Below are 24,722 nucleotides of genomic sequence, written 5' to 3' on the forward strand. Positions count from 1 at the left end.
AGTAACGACTAGTACAGTTGCTTTGTGAGTGGTGCCTGGGTTGGGTTACACTAAGTGGACATTTTCAGAACTGCACATTTTATTCTTGCACTTCTTTCAGTGATGTTTTGCGGGCCAGATTAAAACCCTTGCTGGGCCTTGCACCCCCTTAAGACAGGTTCAGTTGCATCCAGCAAGCTGTGCTTTTCACTGTGAGGATATGGGCGCACCACGAGTAATCAGGGTAAATTTCATGGACCTGTGACCTTCATAGCCAGAGATAGATGGGGGGTGCATTTCTCGGCAGCCAGGCTGTTGCAGCCAGGCTGGTCCCTCCCACCAGCATTGTTTACATTTGTTAGGTTGACGTTGGATTATTTGTACTAGGAAAAAAAAAATGACACCGTTGCTGTGACAATATTATATATGATCTGTTTATTCAGGTCAAACACAAAATACAATTATCGACGTGTTACGTCTTCGTTTGACTATGAGAATAAAATCAAACACGTTCGTCTCCCGTTTATCTGTTGATGGTTTGACAGTTCTCATCTCATTAGCTACATCGCTTATCCTGGTTTGACACTTCGTTTCAGCATAATCAGCTTTATGGTAGCGTGCATAACAGTTTAAATACGAGCGATTTGAGTCGGAAAAGGCAAAATAAACACGTTACCTGCTCAAAAGTGGTTTATATATGGTGTGCATTACTGTTCGATTACGTTCACAACAAATACAAAGAAGAAATGGTTTAAGTTGTATTACATTCCCAACAAATGCAAGACGAAGTGGTCTTTGATATATGTTCACCCTTACATACCCGAAAAGTGATGTAAAAGTGAGATAAAAGAAGGTAAAAGTGGTTGTAGCAACAGGAGTGACGTGTGCGCGCTCCCGCGACAGGGGATGCAATTCTCGGCGGGGATGCAATTCTCGGCATAACACCGGCAGAGAGAAGTATCTGCGCTGGGTGTATAGCTCCGTCCACCCCTACTTTGTTTTTGGGTCCTCAAAGTTAGTTCTGTGTTTTTTCATCATAAGGTGTCTTAAGGGATATATATTGTTTAATGAGCTTCCATTTAAAGGATTCTTAATGATGTACAGCCAAAACAGGGTCTGTTGGTGTGACACCGTGATTCTAAACTGTAGTTGGGACTGTGCCCTTTATACACTGGACCAAATATTACTAATTTGGGTGGGTTATGCACGCTTTAAACTCAACTCTTATCAGCATTGGGACGCTATGGAAGAAATTTGCCTGACTAGAGTTATATCTCCAAGCCATATGTACTCATTAAAAGAGCCATATCTTGCTCGCAAGCCATAGGTTTCTGACTGCTGGGTTAAATGCTTAAATAGAAAAGCAGACATCTGGGAGTCGCGCAACCAGGTAGAAGCAATGAAAGGAAGCTGAATTATTGATTTAACAGCAATATCAAAGTGATAATGTGCTGCAGGGATGGCCGGATATAAAATATTCCCGGCCAATGGGCAGATTTTAGATCCGAGCAACAAGTAATTCTAAAATGTGATTGGTTAAATGCTTTGATATGAAAGTACATGTCTGGCTGCAGTACGGGCAGGGAATAAGCAATTAAAGGAAGATGACAATTTGGAATTACAGTGGGACCTCGCTACTTCGCGGTTCGACGTTCGCGGCTACAGAGCTTTGCGGTCTGTAATGGTTAAAAAAAAAAATTAAAAAAATTCACTCCCGGGCCGCGCGACGGAGCGAGTTCGGCGGACGCGGCGTCACACAGCGCGACGCGGGAAAAGGCGGCGGGTGTGATCGGGCTACCCCCGTAACTGGGGGGAGCCCGCTCGTCCGACGACCCCAGTAGCGCGGCGGGATGACAGGCGGCCGTCCGTGCGCGGCAGGCGAAAGGCGGCGGACGTGCGCAGGACCCCGTAACTGTGTCGTGCGTATCGCGCCCGAAAGTACCCGCGCTGCGGGTTAGGAGCAACCGAACGGCACCCGCGGTGCGGTGCAAATAAAAACCCTGTCGTGAATTTGTCTCCGATCATCCCGGGCGGACGTAAAATCGCCCAGCTGTACGACTCTTAGCGGTGGATCACTCGGCTCGTGCATCGATGAAGAACGCAGCAAGCGGTGAGAACTAGTGTGATTTGCAGCTGCGATTGTCTGGCAACCAGTTCAGCCCACTGCCCGGGGATGGTTGGGATGGGCTCCAGCCCCCCCGCGACCCTAATAAGGATAATGAGATGAGATGAGATTTTTTCTTTTTTTTTTCTTTTTGAAGGGTCGTCGCTACTTCGCAGATTTTTACTTTTTGCGGGTGGTTTTGTTCCCCATTAACCGGGTTTAAAAAATAATAATTAAAAATAAATAATTAATAATAATTTGTGGCTTTATCTAGGCCAGGGGTCTCCAAGCTTTTTCAAGCTGAGAGCTACTTTTGTTCCTAGATGGCTTGCTAAATAGCTAAAAAGGTAGCTGTCACGGTTGCCATGGCGCCCAATTGGCCCCGCCCATGTGGCGCCACCTGCAGCTTGTTGACAGTTTGGTTCCCTGTCAGTATTTAAACTCTGTCCTGTCAGTCCCCTTTTGTCGGTCCGTCCGCGAAACTCTGTTTTTACAGGGCAAGCCCTTTTCGCCTGTTGGTTTTTTTTTACTCCCGTTTGTCTCCCGCTACGACCTGTTTTTAACTCAACCACGTCTGTTCTCCCGTCGCGAATAACGATCCATTTTTTATCTCCCCCACGTTTACTCTCCTCTCCTGGCTCCCGACCACGTTTTTGCTCTTCTATCCCGGCTACTGACCCGTTTTTTCCGTTCCTGACCCCGCCATCGCTCTCCACGGAAGTCGCACTTCCACGTTCAGAGCTACCTGCTTCCCGCGTCCAGCAATTCCCAGATCTTGGGCGCAACCCCCTCCCTTTCTCCTAAATAAACTTGTGAGAAACGTTATGTGAGTGGCTCCTGTTTCTATTCTGGTCCTGACAGTAGCTTGATAGTTAGAAAGATAGACAAGTACAAAAAATTAAAAGGGAGCTAGATAGCTAGCTAGAAGAGGAAAAGCCATCTAAATACCCAGATTAAAAAAAAAACTAAAGAATGTAAAAAGCTAGCTAGATAGCTTGCTATTTATCTAATAGGTAGGAAGATAATAAGGTAGCCAGATCTTAAAACCTGCACATTTTTGGCTTATTTGCTTTATAAAACCACGAATTGGAATTTAGTTTTTTGTATTTCCTGTAAAACAAATGAAAAAGAAGCTAATAAATACATTTGTTTTATACAGAAATACATGTTTATTCTACTTTCTTAATTCATTATTTAAAATAATTATCAAAACTTGAATACCTTTTTTTTATTTATGAATGGAATTTATTTATTTGAATTTCTAAAATAACTTGTTGGTGATAGGAATGAGTGGAGAGGTTTTGTAAAAGGATAGTAGGATGTCTGGACGCGTTCTAAGTGATGGGCAGGGCACCGTATGATGCAGCAGGGGTAAACCATTGAAAGCTGTCTGGCCCTACTGTTGTACAGAAGTGTTGTGTCACCCTGACCCGATTGAAATGGCCGCCTTCTAGTGTCCCGTTTCATCTGGATGGACAAAAGCATGAACGACTTGGTTGCCGAGGTGCTTAACTGTGGGTGTTTAGGCATTTGGGTTGGCCATGGTCCCAAAAATTTTGTGTGTGATTTTTTTGCTACTTTTTCCCCTATTTATTTTCTTTGTTTTTTGTATGTGTTTGTCTTGCTGTCGGTCACCCCTCTCGAGGTATATGACCAGGGTAGATAGATAGATTTTAGCACTGGGTTACTCATTCAAAATAAGGTTTAACAGACTCAGTCAACCAATAAAAAACATTTTACTAGATAATCACAATGACCCAGAATTTGTGAGCTATTTTCACAACAGGTTCACAGGTAACTCAACTGTCCGTGGTGGGGGCCCTAATGCCCGTGGGCACCACGTTGGAGACCCCTGATCTAGGCAAAGCATAAAAAAAAGCATCTTTCTTTAATCAACAAGTGGTGATAGACAAAATATAATTAACATCACATATTTTTATGTATATTCTTGGGGGCTGCAGAGAAGGCCTCGCAGGCCCAAATGGGCCTCCACTGGTTCACAGAGATGTTTTTTCTCACGTGTTGATCCTTGATTACACACTTAAGTGATCAGAGCATGTGATTGTGAGGCAGCGGATGCTTTGATTATAGATATATAGATAGATAGATACTTTATTATGGCATGAAACACAAACCGGGTGGGAGTGTTGTATTTCTTCACAAAGCGGAACGGTAGAAAATTGGAAATGGCCTCGTTTTCCCCATAAACACATTTCTCTTTTTGTCGAAAAACATGCACAGAACGTTTACGCCTATTATGTTGCCCGGTGAACATTACGCGGCCAATTTTTATGGTAAAGGTGTAATTATGATGATGTCGCGTTAGTTGAAATAGGCTAATGTGTATTCGGAGATTTGCATTGGATTACTGGGGACACTTAAACGCGTAAACGGCGCCCACGTTTAGCACACTGCGTGTTGAGTTGCATCCGCTCTGTGCAGCTGCTGCTGATTGCGATAATGATAATGGTTAAACAACAAAAACTAAGGGAAAACATAGTTTTTAGATGGAAAAATGACTAAATTATGACTCACGGACGTAGTCGATTGTTGTCTGTTGTTGTTGTGCTGGGGTGTCAAACACTTTTTCATGGAGGGAAACATCAGCATAGTGGCTGTCCTCAGGGTTCGTACGGGTGCCTGATATCTTTAATAATCTGCCACACTAAACTGTGGAAAATAGGAGGCCTGCCTCACTTAGATAAAAGGATGGATGTCACTCAACTTCTTGCGCTTTAACTCTGAAAAGACCGAAATGCTAGTTATTGGTCCATCTAAATGCCGTGATTTGTTCTCAAAAACTGCTCTGAACATTGAAAAATGTAATATCCCCCAGAGTGACTCCGTCAAAAATTCAGGTGTCATATTTGACCCCGATCAGTCCTTTCAAACACGTGGAAGATTATTACTCGAATAGCTTTCTTCCATCTTCACAACATTGCTAAAATTCGTCCTATGATGTTTTAGTCGGATGCAGAGATTATAATTCACACAATTGTTACCTCCCGTCTCAATTACTATAATGCACTACTCTCCGGTCTCCCGAAGTCCAAAATCAAGAGCCTTCAGCTGGCACAAAATGCTGCAGCGAGGCTTTTAACTAAGACAAGAAAGTTGGATCATATTACCCCGGTTTTAGCTAAACTGCATTGGCTCCCTGTTAGTTTAAGATGTGATCTTAAGGTTATGGGATTATACAAAATCATGCATGGACTTGCTCACTCATATCTTTCAGATTCAATCTCCCCCTATGTTCCGGTTCGGAGCCTTCGCTCTGAAAACGCTGGTCTACTAGTGATCCCAAGAGCCAAGAAGAGATCCGCAGGTTCGAGAGCATTCTCCATCTGGGCCCTGGTGCTGTTGAATGCTCTTCCCCCGAGATTTGATCTGCAACCTCAGTGAAATTGTTTAAATCTAGGCCAAAAGCACACTTATTTATGGTCAGGAAAACACGGTACTCAAATCGATTTCGATTTTCTTTTGAATAACCTATATTTTATGTGGATTATATGTAATATTTGCCCTCATGTAGGTTTTAGATGAGGGGATGGTGTCATAATAGTCTGTAGTTTGCAATAGTCTTTGATCTGTGCAGCCCTTTGAGACTCTTTGTGATTAAGGGCCATACAAATAAACATCACATGACTTAATTATATATATAAAAACGGCCTTGGCAACCGCTGCTGGACAAAAGTGGTACTACACCTCTCGGCGTCTCAGCAGACTTTTGAGCATTCTTATTTGCATTGATGTGGCTTATAAACCACGTGATACAATGGATCAATGATCCAATTAGTTGCCAACACTTTAAATAATCAATTTGATTTTATTGATTAATTGATGCAGCCCGAGCGTACAGTTCTGATGTAATTAGTTCAAACCCAGCTACAAGCCTTCCTGTGTGGAGTTTGCATGGGTTCCCCATGCTTGGGTGGGTTTCCTCCGGGCACTTCGGTTTTCCTTCACATTCCAAAAAACAGCATGTCAGGTTATTTGGCCGGTCTAAATTGTCTGAATGAGCGAGTGAGTTGTCTGTCTCAGTGTGCCCTGCGACTGACTGGCAACAAGTTCAGGGTGTTCCCTGCCCACTGCCCGAAGATAGCTGGGATGGGCTCCAGCACCCCCGCAACCCTACTGAGGATGAGCGATGCAGATAATGGATGGGTGGATGATGCATCCGTACTCAAAACATTCAATAAATCAATATATTTTTAATTTTTAATTCCATGATGACAGGTGAGAGACAGCCTCACCCGCCACCTCCGCACGTCAATGACTTTATCCCAGGTGCAAAATAAGTTGAGCCTGCTAAATTATTAATTGGGAGAAGCGGATGCATTGTTTTGCACGCATCCTTTAAAAAACACACCTTATTTTTATTTAGCTGATTATTTATGCTGTTCTTGCACGGGCCTCCAGTGAAACAAAGGATGAATAAAAGATAAGTTGGAAGCCAAGTGCCAAATGGGGGAAGCCACCTGAGCCGTCGTCCTCAAACACATCCTAGTTTCAATGCAAAGAGGCCGACATTGAAAATAAAGGTGCCAATGGGATTTCTGTCTTTTTCTAAAATACAAGAGAATAGAAAAATGGTGTGCTTTCTTTCTATGCCCACTTCCATTGTGTGTTGTTTGCCCTTTCCCTGCCAAAACTATAAAAAGAACTGCTCTTGCATACTCTTCATTGTTTCTTTCTTGCAGGTCAGTCACATGACCACGGCCTACTGAAGAACTTCTGATCGTAGCAAGCGATGGTGCAGAAAAAAAACAACATTTTTTCTTAGTTTTAATAGATTTGAGTACCGTGTTTTCCCGACCATAAGTCTTTGCCAAGTATAAGTCGCACCAACCCAAAAATCACTGGTGCGACTTAAAACATATTAGTCGCAATCAGGTATAAGTTGCATTTTGGGGGGAATTTTATCTGATAAAAATTCAACATTAAAAACATACATGCCATCTTGAAAGGGACGGTATACTAAAGTCACACGTACGTGCAAATTTTAGACTTGCTCTTTTATATCAGTTATGAGGTGAAATATTAAGAGTTATTCAGATAAATCTGGTATATAGAAAAGAAAATGCCTACCAAAATATTAGCTTCACTCCAATCACAAAATCCTATGAAATCCTAATGTACTATTGCAGGGGAGTCCAACCTTAATAAACTGGTCCAGATTTGATCAACCGAAAATGTGTGAGGGCCGAATATTCAAGCCTGGCATTCTTTGAACAGACTTAAACAAATACAACCTTTTGTAAAGGTTGCAGTGCTTGGTGATCACCGTTGCGACCTCGAAGCTCGCCTTGGTAGCATTCTCATTTGACTCTCAGAATTCCGTAAAAAAACGCTGTTGCGCCGTTGAAACAGCTGCTTTTGGTTTCCTCTTTTCACCGTATTTGTTTCCAGTTAGCTTTTTGTAGTCACCATGTTTCCTCTAGAAGTGGCTCTTGATATTATCTTTTAAAACGGCCACAGTCCCTTGGAAAATTAGGCAGGATTTCTGTGAGAAAATACTCCAATTTCTACTTGTCCTGGAAGCAGCGGTCCTTAGAGTCAACCCTTCCTTTTTTTTTACTCATAGTCGCAATGTCGGAAATGGCTAAAATTTTCACAGCCAAAGAACTACTTTCATCATCGAGGAGTGTAGGCAAAAAGATTGACTTCGATGATATATTTGTAAATCACTCGAATGGAACACCAGATTTTTCAGCAACCGCCAACCCAGGAGAAAGAGGATTTTTTTTTATGTAAATATGAACCGTCAGACACCTGTGACGTTTGACAACACAAGAGAAGCAAAAACATATCTATCGTCGAGTATAAGAAACTTACGTACGTACAAGTTGCATCCACCAGTTCAAGAGCTGAGACGATCTCCTCCATTACCCCTGCTTCTCCAGTACTACCACAGCTCCAGCTCACATATGCACTTTCTTTGTTTTACCCAATCTTGTGTTGGTATTGACTTCAAAATACCATATTTAAAACACACAGAGGGGACCCGCGTTGTTTTTACTTGCATGCACTGTAATTCTGGTCAAATTTGCTAGGGAACTAATTTTGCAATTTCCAGCCCTGATTTTTATGCACTGGATAGATTTTCTTGTCTGCTGAGAAGGTCTGGGCAGTGCACAATTGCTCGGAGGGATTATTGGTCGTGAGTCACCCCTACACGGTCTCTTATCTTGTTGATAAATGAGAACTAGTATAGCAGTGTCTCGTCACTGCCATCACGTCCGCAGAAAGGACATATGCGGCTGTTGCGTTCACTGACTTCCATTATCTGGTAGTTTTTTTTTTTTAGCAGAAATTCCTTTTTGGATGATGGATCTGGGTAAGAAACACAATTTCCTGATGGTATAATAACTCTTCCGATTCACACAGATTTTGTCCGATTGAGTCTCCGACCAAAGCTTGCTGCCCTTTGGAAATTGTCTTATGTTTCCTCATCACTTTTTCCAGATCGTGTGTGAATGGAGTAAAAGTGTGGCACAAAAGAAAACATTCCCCCCTCCAAATGTAAACTCTAAAAACACTTGTTCATGAATAAAGCTAGATAAATTTGATCAGATTGTCTGCATTTCAAAAAGGAATGACATTTCTGGGGTTATTTCAGCCAACCCTTCAAAAAATATAGTAAAATCCAGAATTACTCCAAAACTAGTCACCAAAATTAATTACCGTATTTTGTGCACTATAAATCTCTCCGGAGTATAAGTCGCACCAGCCAAAAAAGTGCATAACTAAAGGAAAATCTATATGTAAGTTCTACTCAGAGAATAAATTGTATTTTGGAAGCATATACAGTGCATCTGGAAAGTATTCACAGCCAAAAAGCACCTGAATGACTCTCAGACCATGAGAAACAAAATTCTCTGGTCTGATGAGACAAAGATTGAACTCTTTGGTGTGAATGCCAGGCGCCATGTTTGGAGGAAACCAGGCACCGCTCATCACCAGGCCTATACCATCCCTACAGTGAAGCATGGTGGTGGCAGCATCATGCTGTGGGGATGCTTTTCAGCAGGAACTGGCAGACTAGTCAGGATAGAAGGAAAAATGAATGCAGCAATATATAGAGCTATCCTGGATGAAAACCTGCTCCAGAGCGCTCTTGACCTCAGGCTGGGGCGAAGGTTCATTTATCAGCAGGACAACGACCCAAAGCACACAGCCAAGATCTCAAAAGATTGGCTTCAGAACCACTCCGTGAATGTCCTGGAGTGGCCCAGCCAGAGTCCAGACTTGAATCCGATCGAACATCTCTGGAGAGATCTGAAAATGGCTATGCACAAACGACTCCCATCCAACCTGATTGAGCTTGAGATTATTGCAAAGAAGAAGGGGCAAAACAGCCTAAAGATAGGTGTGCTAAACTTGTGGGATCATATTCAAAAAGACTTGAGGCTGTAATTGCTGCCAAAGGTGGATCAACAAAGTATTAAGCAAAGGCTGTGAATACTTATGTAAATGTGATTTCTTAGTTTTTTATTTTTAATAAATTCAAAAAGAGTAAAAAAAAAAAAATTCACATTGTCATAATGGAGAATTTTGAGATAAGAGATTAAATTAATACAATTTGGAATAAGGCTGTAACATAACAAAATGTGGAAAAAGTGAAGCGCTGTGAATACTTTCCGGATGCACTGTAACTGACCAATTTTTCTTCCACTGTTCTTGTTCATCAATAAACTAAAAAATGGATGTGAGCAACATGTGGAAAGGCCTGTAGCCATCCATGACTTCAACATTTTCCCACTAAAATTAACCAGAAACAACCATTCTTCATCAACAACGTATTACAATCAAAAACAAGTGATATGGACAGCTACCATACCATTCATCAATGAAATCTTAATGCAGAATGTATTAAAACTTGAAATAACTGCATCAAGGCAGAGGGTTACTTGAAAATTAGTGCGGCAGAAATAACAGCTGATTTGGTGGCAGATATAAAATGGTTTTCCGTGCTTTGCTATGCAGTGAGCAATGTGATAACTTGCTTCATGGTGGTGATTTTAGCAGTGACAACCACAGACTGTGTTTGTTGGCCGTACCTGTATACAGCGTGTTTTAATGTATCCACCTTGTCAGACTTATCCTTGAATTCACGTTCATGTTTTGTCTCGTAATGACGTTTAACACTTGATGCGCGAGGTACAACACTCTTGAGGCATAATGCACAAACAGCACGGTCCTTTTTTGCACAAAACCCCAGTCATTTGTCCACGCTGGCTGAAAACAACGAGATTTTTTCGCTGGAGGAGCCGTCATGATTCATTCATTTATCGCACGCCGGTGTTTCTGTGGCTGCGTTAAAACACAGATCTTTCCTCCTCTGCGAGGTGCGGCGCAGACACACACTCACACACGAAGCAGAAGAAGAGGGGCGCTACCGTAAACAAGGCACGCAACTGAGAACGTCTAAATTTCAGTTAAAAATGCGCTTTAAAAAAAACAACCTTATTATTTGTATTATTTTGCCGTGCGCTCGCATGCCAATGGTTAACCCCTCGCGTGCCACTGCTGGCACACGTGTCATAGGTTTCCGACCCCTGCTCTACACAGTTAAACATGTCCTTTCTTTCAAGTTTATTAATATTATTTGGTTATTTTCTGATTTATTTCCCCTGTACTTCTACACAGCTTTCTGTTCCCTTGAAAATGGTTCTCTTTGTTTCATAATGAAACAGTCGAACACTACAAAGTTAAAGATTGTGTGCCAATTTTGTTGGTAGTGATGCAATGTTCAGTCAAAAAATAAAAATATTTAAACAAAAATCAGATAACTTTTTTATAAAAACGGAATTTTATGCACTCCTTTTCGCATTGATTTTACATACTTAATGGCTCATAAATTATGTGATACTGAATCAATGATCTAATTAGTTGCCAACACTTTAGTCATCGATTTTAATTGATTTTTTGGGTTTAATTCTTGCAGCCCTAGTCTGTAAAATACGGTATAAGACACAAAGGAGATAAAAAAATGTCAGGATGAATGACAGTGATCAGCAGTAGTCTAAATAAAGAGGTGCAATTTAATCTCCTTTGCAAGTGTCCAAAAATGTAAAATAGAATAAACGTATGACTTTTGAAATAGGCTAAAGGTTAAATAAGTGAAAATGAGTAATACTGCTTAACCCCGTCGCTCGTGGATATTGAGAATATATATAGTTTGCAACTCTTACAAACGTCTTCTGGCACTGAGTCACAAGCTTGGTAACATTTTTTACACTGTCAGAACTGCAACTTCCTGTTTTTCACTGTGGATTCCACTAACTGGACTTTTATCGCAAACGCATGTTGCGAAACACATCAATCAATCAAACTTCTTATTCTGTTTCAGAGAAGCATCCGGGGATGAGGCAGCCCTTGGTGACTGCCTCAATATGGACAGTCACATGAACTTATCGAACATCTGGGCTCCGAGGCAGCAGTCACGGACTCTGACCCACATGGACTACAAGTACACCTTTTTAGGCTCAGTAGAGGACCATTATCGCCAGAAACCGCTACTCCTGCAGGTGGACCAGACGACCATGAATCTGTTTGCAGTCCTGCAGGTGAAACCCGAGATTCCGAGGAACTTGCGAGCGCCGGGGCGGTTTTGCAAGTTTCGCCAGTGCGGGGTCCTTCTGAGCTTTGCCGTCATCTTTGTGGTCATGGCCTCTTACATTCTGACGGGGGACCGGAAGGATCTGGTGCTCACGCCATCGCCTTATCACCACTTGGTTAACCCTCCGGGACCTTTCATGTCCAATCTGTCGTTGGCCAAGGATTTGGCGCAACTTCAGATGGTGGTCAGTTCCATCGGGTCCAAGGTGCATTTCCAGAGAGGTCGGCAGCTACCTGAGCTCAAGGCTCTGGTTCACAGTGAGCAACATGTAAGTTTCCATGGGCACTTTTCACAAAAATAAATTAAAGCGTGATTATGATCTAGAACAGGGTTTCCAACCTTTGTCAAGCTGAGAGTTACTTTTTGGTCCTAATTAACACAAAGGGCACCAGGTTTGATATAAGTTTCTAAAATAGCAACTTAGCTAAATGGCTTGCTAAATAGCTAAAAAGGAAGCTTGAAAGTTAGCCGGAAAGGTAAACAGGTAAAAAACTAAAAGGGAGCTAGAAAACTAAATAAAAGAGTACAGGACAACCTACTGTACAATGTATGCAACACGATTAAACATGGGAATTCAGGAGGAATAACATAAATGGGTAATAAAGACTGAAAACAAAAAAAAAAGAGTATCACGATGAATACCCAAAAAATATTTACATGGTAGCACTTTGAGTCTTGGTGAAGTTGTAAGTGCAATTTCTTTTATAATAATAATTGTGCAATTAAAAATAATTCATCGTAACAATGGTGCAATGAACAAAAGTGCAATAAGATTTAGCGGCAACAAAAAAATCCCAAATAAATCTCAAAGTATACAGAGATCCCTCGGTACTTTGCGTTCCAGTTTTTCTAGTTCACTCTTTCGCAGGATAAATAAATAAATAAATAACTCAAACTGCCAGCCTAGTTTCAAGCCGATTGGCCAGCACCTCTTGACTTGAGATCGCCGATGCCTTTTGGATTATATTGTTTTTTGTACTGTTCTGTGAGCGGACACGTGCTCCGCGATCCTCTGCATCTCACTAAAAAGAGTTTGTGTCCCAGGCCTTTGTCATGCTTCTTAAACCATGCATTTATCTCTCCATTTCTGTATCTTTTTCCATCTCTCCACTCTCTCTGTCTCATTCACACTCTTGCACACACTCCTTCTCTCTCCCTCACTCAGAAAAGCTTTTAATCAGGATGCGGCAAAAAAAAATAACATCGACTTATTTTACATCTGACCAGTATCAATTTGTTCTCTCTCTCTCTCTCCCTCTCTCTTTCTCTGTCTCTCTGTTGATAAGTTGGTAAGAAAGCATGTCCACTTAAATGAAGTATGCAGTATAATGTGGCCATTGTGGTAATTGTGGTAATTGTCATTTATGATGTTAATGTCTATGCAATTGTATCGGAAGCCGTTAATATCTTCTAGGCTGGGTAGAGAATAGTATAGTAAAATAGTATGATATTTTGGGCTCTGTTGATTACTCGCTGTATGTTTTTCCTGTCTGCTGCTGTGCTCCCAGCATATTACAGTGATACCATATGCGAGAATGCTCTTCACTATTGCTTGGTAAAAGGACACCAGCAGCTTCTATTCCAGGTTGTTCTTTCTGAATGTCCGCTGGGCCTTCCCTGACACAGCCCTGGTGTTGGCAGACCAGAATAGGTCATCTGCTGCACCCACCTGCAACACCACCCCTAGACATTCTCCACAAAAACTGCCAAAACATGGATGAAAACACTCGTAACCTATTTGACTAATTAACACACAAAGGAATATGGTGACTGGCTTGGGAGTTTGCTGTGTTACCCGGATTGTCACGGTTCCCATGGCGCCCAATTGGCCTGCAAGTGTGGCGCCAGCTGCAGGTTGTTGACAGATTGGCTCCCTGTCAGTATTTAAACTCCGTCCTGTCAGTCCCCTTTTGTCGGTCTGTCTGCGAATCTCTGTTTTCACACGGCAAGCCCTTTTTCGCCCATCCCTTATTTTTGCTCCTGTTTATCTCCCGCTATGATCTGTTTGATCTCGACCACGTCTTCTCTCCTGTCCTTAATTACGACCTGCTTTCATCTCGACCACGATGTTCTCCCGTATCGAATAATGACCCGTTTTTGATATTGATCCCGTCTACTCTCCTCTCCTGGCTTTCGACTTTTTTCCGTTCCCGACCATCGCTCGCCACGGAAATACCACTTCCGCGTCTGAGCAACCGGCTCCCCGCGACCAGCGATCTCCGGATGGTGTGTGCAATCCTTTCCCTTCTTCCCAATAAAACTGTGAGTAACGTTACGCGAGTGGGTCCTGCTTCTGTTCTGGTCCCTGTCATGGATGACATCACAGCTCATGAAGTCAAAGACGTGACAGGCTGTCTTCAAGATGCATTATCTCGAAAAATAATCGAAATAGAGCATAAAATATATAGATATCATACAAAAAACACATAGTTTTTTTCGCATTTAGCATGTTTTAGACTGGATATCCCCTTAATAGACATTTAGCATTTTTCTTTGAATTAGTGGAAACAATGATGGATTTGGCTTGAACATTGATGATTACAATTTTGGGGTTTCCAGGGTTTTGAGCAACCTGTACGGAACATGGCATACAGAAAAAAGAGAAATCTCAAAGTCATTGAGGTCTTGCATCAGAGCTGCTGGCTTCCTGCCTACCCGAACCTCATATCAGATCGGCCATTAATTCCAATGATAATGACTTGTGCTTTGGCTGTTTGCGACATAACTCAGTTCAACTCCGATGTTCAACGAAACGGAGCACGGTGCCCTCACAGGACAATCAATAATCTGCGTCTGACGTACCCGTGCCGTTAATTGCGCTTGGAGGAGCCTTGTTAGAATTTTGATAGGGAGGCAATCCGGTATGTAAGGAAAGTGGGGAAAATGTCAGTTCAGCACTATGGAAATCATTTTCATGTATATTTATTGCATATGAAATGAACCAGATCGATCTAAACATGATTTTACCTGGTTGGGAGGGATATTGATCAATGTAGTGTAATTGATAAGTTTATGGCGTAGTAGATAAGCAAAATAATGAGGGAAAACATCAATCAATTTTGAGCTTGCAAAGAGAACAGGAGAGAACCATCAAGATGCAAAAAAATACAACATGCTCGGAAGGTCCTTTCTATGACCTCTCTATCTTTACTTGGTTGGGAGCGATATCAATCAATAAAAGTGTAATTGATAAGATTATGGTGAAGTAGATACTCAAAATCAGGAGAGAAGACATCATTACATTTTGAGCTTGCAAAGAGAACAGGAGAGAATTTTCAGGATGCAAAAAATACAACATGTTCGGTCCTCTCCAAGATCTCTCTTTTCATTAAATATCCTTGGTTACGAAAAGCATATCCATCCATCCATCCATCCATTATCTTCACCGCTTATCCTCAGTAGGGTTGCGGGGGTACTGGAACCGATCTCAGCTGTCTTCAGGCAGTGGACAGGGGACACCCTGAATTGGTTGCCAGCCCGTAGCAGGGCACACAGAGACAGACAAGTCACCCGCTCATTTACAATTTGGACTGGCCAATTAACCTGACATGCATGTTTTTGAAATTTGGGAAGAAACCGGAGTGTCAAGTCAAGTCAAATGTATTTATATAGCCCTTAATCAGAAAAATGTCTCAAAGGACTGCACAGGATTACAATGCACAGTTACCTGATCTTAAACCAACATGCGGGCAAGGAACAACTCAAAAACCTCAGCGTGAGGAAAAAGAGAAACCTTGAGAAGGGACCTCGCAAGTAGTATCCCGTTTTCAGGATGACCAGGGTGAATTATATTTAGTATTACAGTACACAAACATAGTAAACGCTAGGTAACATGTTAAAAATTTGTCCGGAAAGTGCATGACAGCAGCAACGCCCCCATGCTGTAAACTAGTTCAGAAAGTCTATGACGGCCATGACGCAACTTCTCAACTCTGCCAGCTGGTCCATGCAGGCGTTCACATGCTTCAGGTCAAACGCTGGTCCGCTGACTCATCTCCATTTGTCCTTCTCCTTCGTATCACCACTAGGCAGGCAGTCGGAAAAAGACAGGACAATACAGAATATGAGGTGGGCATCATAAGCTTTGGAATAGAAGTGTGTCTTAAGCCTTGATTTAAAAACTTCCATTGAGGTTGCAGATCTTATCCCCGGAGGCAGGGCATTCCATAGCACCAGGGCCTGGATGGAGAACTCTCAAGAAGCTCTCAAGCCTGCAGACTTCTTGGCTCTCGGAGTCTCCAGTAGACCGTCATTTTCCGAGCGCAGACTCCGTGCAGGAACATAGAGGGAAATCAAATCAGAGAGATAAGAGGGTGGAAGTCCATGCAAACATTCATATGTTAATAAGAGAACCTTAAAGTCACATCTTAAGTGGACTGGGAGCCAGTGCAATTTGGCCAATACAGGAGTAATATGCTCAAACTTTTTGGTCTTAGTCAAAAGTCTAGCTGCTGCATTCTGAACCAGCTGCAAACTTTTGATGCTAGACATCGGGAGACCAGAAAGCAATACATTACAGTAATCAAGCCGAGAAGTAATAAATGCATGAATTAAAACCTCTGCATCTGATTGGGACAGCATCGGACTAATCTTCGCAATATTACGGAGGTGGTAGAAAGCTATTCTAGTAATATTTTTCACGTGTGACTGAAAGACAGATTAGGATCAAATATAACACTTAGATATTTGACCGAGTCACTATGGGTGATATTACATTTGTCTAGGTTCAGGGTAGTGTTTGAAAACAACTCACAACAGTGAGCTGGACCAATAATCAACATTTCAGTTTTTTCTGGTTTAAGGCGCAAAAAATTAAGTGACATCCATCTTTGAATCTCAGTAAGGCAAGCCTCCAGATTTCTACAACTTAACTGTCCAGTGGTCTCCAGTGGCACATACTGTACATTTGAGTGTCATTTGCATAGCAATGGAAACTAATATTATACTTGCTCACCAAGCGGGATCATATAAATACTAAAAAGAAGGGGGCCAAGTACAGAGCCCTGTGGAGCACCACAGGGGACATTAGATTGTTTAGAGGTCAAATTGCCATAGTTAACACATTGCATCCTGTCTGACAGGTAGGACCTAAACCATGAGAGTACAGTTCCTGAGATACCAATGCATTCCAGACGAACAAGTAATATATTGTGGTCGACAGTATCAAAAGCAGCACTGAGATCCAGCAGCAGTAACATTGATGAGGCACCGTAATCTATTGCTAAAAGGAGATCATTGGTTACTTTAGCCAAAGCTGTCTCAGTAGAGTGATTTGGCCTAAATGCTGACTGGACAGTTTCAAAGAGGTTATTTTCTGACATGAAGTCATTTAACTGCTGTGCAGCGACCTTTTAAAATAATTTGGTAAAAAATGGCAGATTTGACACTAGCCTATAATTACCTGGGCTTACTGGGTCCAGGTTAGGTCGCTTAAGTGTGGGTTTAATGACGGCAGACTTGAAGGCTACAGGAACAATACCCGAGGATAGCGATATATTAATAATATTTAAAACTAATGGTCCTAAGGGGCCGGGCACACAGACATTTGCGGCTGAATCACGGCTAAAATTTTGCGTTTTTTTTTTTTGCCCGTGGTTGCCCGGGATGGAAAATGCGCAAATTTGGCCAACCCGCCGTTCATCTGTGGTATGGCCGGAAAAAAGACGCCGGCGACTGTTCCGCTTCCTCATCGCGTCATTTCTGCGTCATTTTCTCGTGTGGAGCCGGTGTTGTGCCCAAATCCGACTCCTACGCAACACATCCACCCCCCCACCCCCTCGCGTGAACGCGCATTCTGCTGCGATTGCTTCTGTTGGAAGCGTGCATTGACGTTGGTGACTTTTTCATCCGCGTTGACAAACGCATTTTGTAGAATACGATCGCACTTTATTGTTTAAATAAACGCGTTATATAGACAAGGATCTCCCAATTGTTATAATTAGCTCGCATTACAGTTTTAATAAGCGTTTCATATAGAATACGATCGCTTTCGTTGGAAGCGCAGCAGAATGCGCGTTCACGCAAGGGGGGGAGACTGGGGTTTAGGTGCTGTTGGTCTATCTTCTTTAATCACTATCTATTATTGATCATTTCATAATACGCTACAAAGCTTAGGAGCCGGGATTCTTACTCTCGGCCAAAAGGCCAAGTTAAGGTCCTGGCTTCATGGCCTTGATGCGACCATTGCGAATGCACCGAAAGATTTATTCGAAATGAAGAGAAACTACGCTGACGGGGATCCATGTTCACCCCCTTGACGTCACGAGCACAACTGATGCTCGGCATTCGCGCTGTTTATACGCGGAGAAAGGCGTTAGACTGTCACACGCGTAACACGCTAATTTCACGTAATAACACCGCGATACAGGCGCAAAACATGCTATTATCATGCTCCACCCACGATTACCCGCTGAAATTTCCCGTCCTACCCATGTGTAAGCACGCCCTGGCCGCGGCCAGAGCACGTCGTTTGCACGTCATTTCCGCGTCATTTCCTCGTGTTGACCGCGTGTGCGGCACGCGGTTTAACACGTGCTCAAACTTTTGAGCAGCTCAAAAGTTTTGAACGCGGCCAACCACGTGAAAATTTCCGACCACGAGTAAAGCACTGCTCTATCTCGTCTATATGGCGGTCTCTAAACGTCCAACAGCGCTCAACGGCATCTGCTTCACGGCCAGAAATTTCTGGCTGTGAAGCTCGTGAAAGGCTGTGCGCCCGCGCTCTGAAAACTTTAGCAGTGCCAAATAATTTTGCGCTGCCACCTGCGCGCGAAATTTCGACTGCGTGTTAAGCACTGCTGTATCTCGTCTGAATGGCGATCTTGATGCGTCCAATGGCGTCCGCCTCAAAGGCAGTAATTTCTGGCCGTGATTCAGCCGCAAATGTCTGTGTGACCGGCCCCTAAGATCCCAAACAGATCCTTCACCAGTGAAGCTGGAAACGGATCAAGCAGGCAAGTAGTTTGTTTGGCCCAACTGACCATCTGTGTTAGACTATCAAAGGACAAATCATTGAAACTGGAGAATGTTTCTGAATAACCGCCGACACATTCCTTACCTAACACCTTCACATCTTTGAGATAGGAGGAGGTTACAGAACGTTCTTTTAAAAATTCTTTCCTGATTAGTTGAATCTTTTTATTAAAAAAAAGTTTCGCCATTGTGTCAAACAAAAAATTCGGATTATTCTTATATTTAACAATAATCTTAGAGAAAACGATGCTTCAGATGAGGCAAGAGCTACTTTATATTTAAGCAAGCTTTCACACCAGGCCAGTCGAAAGACCTCCAGCTTTGTTGTACGCCATTTTCTGCAACCTTGTTTGAGTGACCTGGTTTCTTCAGTAAACCAAGGTGTATGCTTCTTAGGTCGAAATTTATGCCTTACGGCCGCCACAGAGTCAAGAACATTAACCAAAGCAGTATTAAAGTTGTTTGTAAGCTAGTCAACAGACCCAATGTACGAAGGGAAGGCTGCAGTTACCATAGGTAATAGTTCTTTCAAAGCTAATGCCGTTGTAGGGCGGATATTTCGACTGCTAAAGCCTATACCTTATCACAGTAAACATTAAACAGCACCTCACACTTAACAAGATAGTGCATAGTGCATAGTGATCAGAGATGGCATTGGGACACGGTAACACTGTAACATTTGAGGCTACTATGCCACGGGTCAGAACAACATCTAGAGTGTTCCCATCTTTATGAGTGTGCACATCAACTACTGTATTTGATTAAAACCAAATGTATCAATCAGTGACTTAAAAACAATTGCAAGGGAATTTGATGGGGAGTTTATATGAACATTAAAAACACGAATAATTACAACATTGTCCGCATAAGTTACTAAGTCTGTTAATAGTTCAAAAAATTAATCCAAAAAATTGGAGTATGGTCCAGATGGGCGATACACAACGACTACATAAATTGGTGTTGACATTAAGGACCTCATAACTAGTGCTTTAAACGTTTTAAAAACAGTAGGGGTACCAGGAGTAAATTTCAACTTACCATCTGATATAAGAGCAACGCCTCCACCTTTTTTGCATGGTCGTGCCAAGTGCGAACTCACAAAGTTAGGGGGAGAAGCCACATTTAACACTAAAAACTCATTTGGTTTTAACCAGGTCTCACAAAGGCCAATAAGGTTAAGATTGTGTTCATTAATAAGATCATTGACAAATAAAGATTTGGAGGCTAGTGTTCTAATATTCAGAAGGCCAAGCTTCAGCACTGTGGACTGAGCTGAACCCTTTGCCGAGTTTTGAACCTTAATGGCAACCTCCTCAGGATTATACTGCCAGTCTTGTGCCTTGCATGAAGGCATATGCGGCCCGAATTCCATACCACAGGAATATTGTTGACAGGTGGAGTAGCAAGATGACTAGTGGTAGAAAATAATGTTATGTTTTCCCTCCTCACCTAACAAGGGAGAATCAGAGGTAAGAAGCACAGAAGAAGATGCTATAGAAGAGTACAGATGAGCGTGTGTGGTGCAGGCAATGCAACACTCTAAACTACAAAAACTATGTGAATTGCATGAATCTAGCATAGCGCTAGTTAGCTCTAGCATTACAGACTCCACACCCGTGGTTACAGGTTCCCTAATCACGTGTGACCTGCCCTGCCCTAGTGTACCCTGTCATGAAAGGCTTAAACAGTAATCTATATTTTTAGAAAGAGTGAGAGCTCCTTCCCAGTTAGGGTGAAGGCCATCTCTCCTTAGCAGCTCACGTTGGCCCCAGAAAGCAGGCCAGTTATCCACATACCTAAATCCCTGCTGACTACAGAAACTTTCCAGCCACCGGTTTAGTGAGACTAGTCTGCTAAACCTCTAATCATTGCCTCTCGCAGGCAAGGGGCCAGAGAAAATTACTCGATGCTGACTCATCTTGCTGGCGAGATTACAGGTCCTAGCAATATTTTTCTTTGTAATCTCAGATTGCCTCATTTTAGTATCATTAGAGCCAACATGAATGACTATATCAGTGTAGCTAGCCCTATCCTGGTGTCTAGATTATCATGTCAGCTCCCTCAAATTAGCCTCAATGTCGGGTGCTCTGGCCCCAGAAATACACATAACCGTGGCTGGGGTGCTAAGCTTTATGTTACGGGTGATGGCGTCACCTATTACTAAGGTGCGGGAGCCAGTAGACCGGGGTGGAGTGGGACTAGCTACGGGGCTGAATTTATTATGTGTCTGAATTGGCTCACCGCGATTAGCATGCCGTTTAGGGCTCGTGCTAACCGGACTAGCAGGTTCGCTACAACCCACGCTAACAGTGGTGTCCGCGGCACCTAACATTTTCTTTTTAAACTGCTCTAGCTCACGGACACGTCCCTCTAGAAGGGCTACCTGCCTACGGAAGCGGGAGCCACTTTTACAACAACCCATACGCACTTAGTTGCCCTTCACCAGCGATCGGCAGCAGCGCGACTGTAAAACAATTGTGCGCGGCACTTACCTTACGCCAATCGTCCGATATACTTACCTGAAACTTTTCAGCTGTTCGAGATCAACAGCCCACGCAAGCACGGGGAGAACATGCAAACTCCACACAGGAGGTTCAATCTCATAAACTCAGAACTGCGCTAACCACTGCATCGCCGTGCTGCACGAAAAGCACATCAGAGAACAAAATGATTGGCCAATAATGAGAATGATGTAAACAGAGTATAATAGTCAAAATAATAAACAGTCTTGGCATCTTAATCAAAATACTTTTAAGGTGTCCGAAAGTAAAAACAGAAACACATTCTTCTTTGTAATCAAGCTGAATTAAAATAAATCCGAAAAAACAATAGACTTATGAGTACAGTACTTTAATGGAATTTTTTTTTTTTTTTCAATTCATTTGAACGCTGATCAGGAATTGTTCTCAGTTTGATACTGCAATTATAAATGGCCTTGAACTTTAGTAAAGTTCTTCTCTTGTATTTCAGAAAAAAAAATCGTACTTTGGAAGTCATGAAAATTATTTTATATATTTATGAACGGGATTTAGTCCACAATTAAACCAAAAATCCAGTTTGCTAAAATCTAATCGATACTGTGATGTGACGTAATGTGATTGTGAAATTGCAAGGTACAAAATGGCACCGTTTACTTAAATTGAACCAAATTAAGAATCCAGTAAAATTCACCCTAAATCCCAACCCAAGACATACCTAAAGCAGTGTCTGAAATAACGTTTGCCCGGACACCAGGGGCGCGCATTGTTTACGTCGGGCGTACAACTTACAAAACGTCTCGCCCAGGTGGCAAAAAACTTTTTCAAGAACAAAAAAGAAAAAAACATTATTTTTTTTTTTAAATCAAACGTTTGCTTTATTCCGATTTTGAAATCTTTGTTCGGTTTGGGAATTTCGGTTTGCTTGACAATTTGCATACTCGGCAGCCAATCAGAAGCCTGCATCGAATAACTTGGTGCTTCCGGACTCTCCCGAGCGTTATAAGGTCGGCCATTTGCATATCATTTCCAAAGTAGACAGAGAACACAAGAGAAATGGATAAGTGGTTAGGAATCAAGCCAAAACCTCAGCCCCAGAAGAAAGATTCAAAGGAAGCTAACAAAATTGATGACGCTACAAAACGTAAATGTACATTAAAAGCATCGTGAAAGAGGAGTTCACGTGGCTTGTAGCAGACGACGCAACGCAAACATTGCATGAATGAAGATGAGTAAATACAGGTGCATACTGATGGCAGATGGAAAACAGCGATGTCATATACATGCAATGAGTGTTATAAGTAAATTTATAATAAACTTACATTTAAAGTGTTTGTCTGTTATATATTCTGATGATCAATCATTAATACTTTGCAACAGTGTTTTTTTGTGATTAGTCGTCTTATTGTGTTTCAAGTAACAAGTATCAAGCTAACTTTTTGACATGAGTAGTAAATTAAATGCTTTGGTTGAACTGTTTGGAAAGTCTTGACAGTTTTGGTCTCTTTTGAACGGTAACACTTTGAAGTTTTGTCCCCAAACAATCACTACAATTGCTTCTAATGTTAAGTAATCTAAGTTGGAATACACACAAATAGAGGGTGTTTACTCTCGCCTGATTTCTTTTGTTGCAATAATACCGTGCAGATGAGTGTAGCATGGTCATCTTAGCTGGAAAACAGCGGGGACAATAGAATGAAGCCTTACCTGGTACCAGGTCAAAGTCAATCTCAATCTGAAAAACTAACCAGTAGTATTTCAATTTGTGTCAAGAACAGAACGGAAACAGGACCCACTTAGGTTACGTTTCTCACAAGTTTTTTTGGAAGAAACAGAAAGGGCGCGCCCACGATTTGTTGGTCGCTGGACGCGGGAAGCAAGTCGCTCTCGTACTCGGATTGTGCTCCGATCACGGAAGTGGATCTTCCGTAGGGATGGAAAAAAATGGGTCGGTAGCTGGGATTGGGAGAGCAAGGCGTCGTCGGGGGTCGTAAGCGAGTCGTAAGCCAGAATGGGAGATAAGACGTGGTCGGGGAACAAAAAGAGGTTGTAAGCCGGGACGGGAGAACAGACGTGGTCAGGAGCAAAACGGGTCATAGCTGGAGACGGACGGGTGAAGAAACGGGACAGGTGGGAGTCAGGGTCGAAAAAGACTTGCCTAGTATTCACTGAGGTTCGCAGATAGACTGACAACAGGGGATTAGCCTAGATGGTAGTGTGCCCGCTTTGAGACTGGGAGGTCGCTGGTTCGCGCCTCGACCGAGACATACCTAATTGGTATAATGGCGGCGCCCTCTGGCTGCGGCTGCATCGACTCGCTACAACGGGTCAGGTGTATCGACATTTCGTTCTGTGTACATTGTTACAAAGAATGACAATACAAAGGAAATTATTATTATTATTATTATTATTATTATTGACAGGACTGGGTTCAAATAGTGAAGGGGAGCCAATCAGAACCCGCGGCAGTTGGCGCCAAATGAACGGGCACAGGTGATTCACATCAGTTATCATGACAATTTGGACAATATTGTACTCATGTTGTGACAAAAATCAAGTTAAACCATATCTAAAGCAGCAAGTGTAATTAATTGTCGTACCATTGTGTGTGCCTGTGCAGTCTAGCATAAGCTGTCTTTCATTTAGATCTACCGGAGAGCAATGACACCGACTGGTGGTGTACCGCTGGATATTTCCAATGAAAAAAACCGCATTTTCTCACGAGTGCAATGAAAAGAAGTGCACTGTTTCCAGTGTTATTCAGGGAATTAGATTTTTTTTTTAAATGTATAGTGTATTCTTGTATTGCAGGTTGCTTTGTCTCTCATCTCTCATCTCATTAGCTGTACCGCTTATCCTTATTAGGGTCGCGGGAGGTTGCTTTGTGTGAAAGTTTAAAGAAATTAAACGTTGACGGCACAGTGGAAAAATAAACGCTATTAGAATTTAATAGAACAATAGATTTTTATAAAACCTAAAAATGTATTTTGGTTAGTAAGATACTGAAGAAAATGACCCTCTTCTCCTGCCTCTCTCCGTCCCTATTCAAACCCACTCCTTTCTGTCACCTGTTGGAAGTGAGGAAAAGTGCGATTGCACCACTTCTGGAAAAGTTAGAGGAGAACAAAATCAATTTCAGAAGTGGATTACATCTTTAAACTCCACTAACCCCTGAAGTTTTGTTGCAACCGGGGAGATAATAAAGCATGGAAACCGTTCAAAAGTGGTGACAACATGAAGGAGTTATTAATCACTTATGTGCAGAAGAACACTTATGTGCATAGTTTAAGCAGAGTTTAAGAACAAAAATAAAATAAGACTGAAAATGGGATGCATGGAAAAAATGACTGACGTCATCATCGTTCAGCAAATGCTTGATATTCAGGGAATGCTGCTGCATTTTGCTCTTGCACTGTCTTGTTTTGCATTTGCTCAGAGGTCAAACTGTATAAGTGTGTTTTTATATACTTTACCTTTTTAAAAGGTTGCCAGTTTATTTGTAATGATAAATGCTGCATTTTATTGACTCTGTTTTTAGCCCATATAATGTGTACGTTATGCACCTTCC

The 24,722-nt window shown here is 42.2% G+C and overlaps 1 protein-coding gene across 3 annotated transcripts in view; it reads left to right on the forward strand.

Annotated features, from left to right (window-relative positions):
- Positions 1-24,722, forward strand: part of LOC148346854 (carbohydrate sulfotransferase 15-like) — an 85,104-nt gene that overhangs the window by 6,361 nt on the left and 54,021 nt on the right. For 2 of the 3 annotated variants that reach the window (XM_088323264.1, XM_088323263.1), the window contains one exon: positions 11,436-11,973. In XM_088323264.1, the coding sequence (XP_088179390.1) occupies positions 11,479-11,973 (495 nt within the window). In that variant the 5' untranslated portion in view covers positions 11,436-11,478. Of the gene's footprint in view, positions 1-11,435; positions 11,974-24,722 lie in introns of those variants that run through there. The other variant, XM_088323265.1, reaches the window with a different exon arrangement.

The sequence above is a fragment of the Urocampus carinirostris genome, chromosome 19, assembly GCF_059441175.1.
Source record: "Urocampus carinirostris isolate Australia breed hairy pipefish chromosome 19, RoL_Ucar_1.0, whole genome shotgun sequence".
In the NCBI taxonomy this organism is placed as follows: domain Eukaryota; kingdom Metazoa; phylum Chordata; class Actinopteri; order Syngnathiformes; family Syngnathidae; genus Urocampus; species Urocampus carinirostris.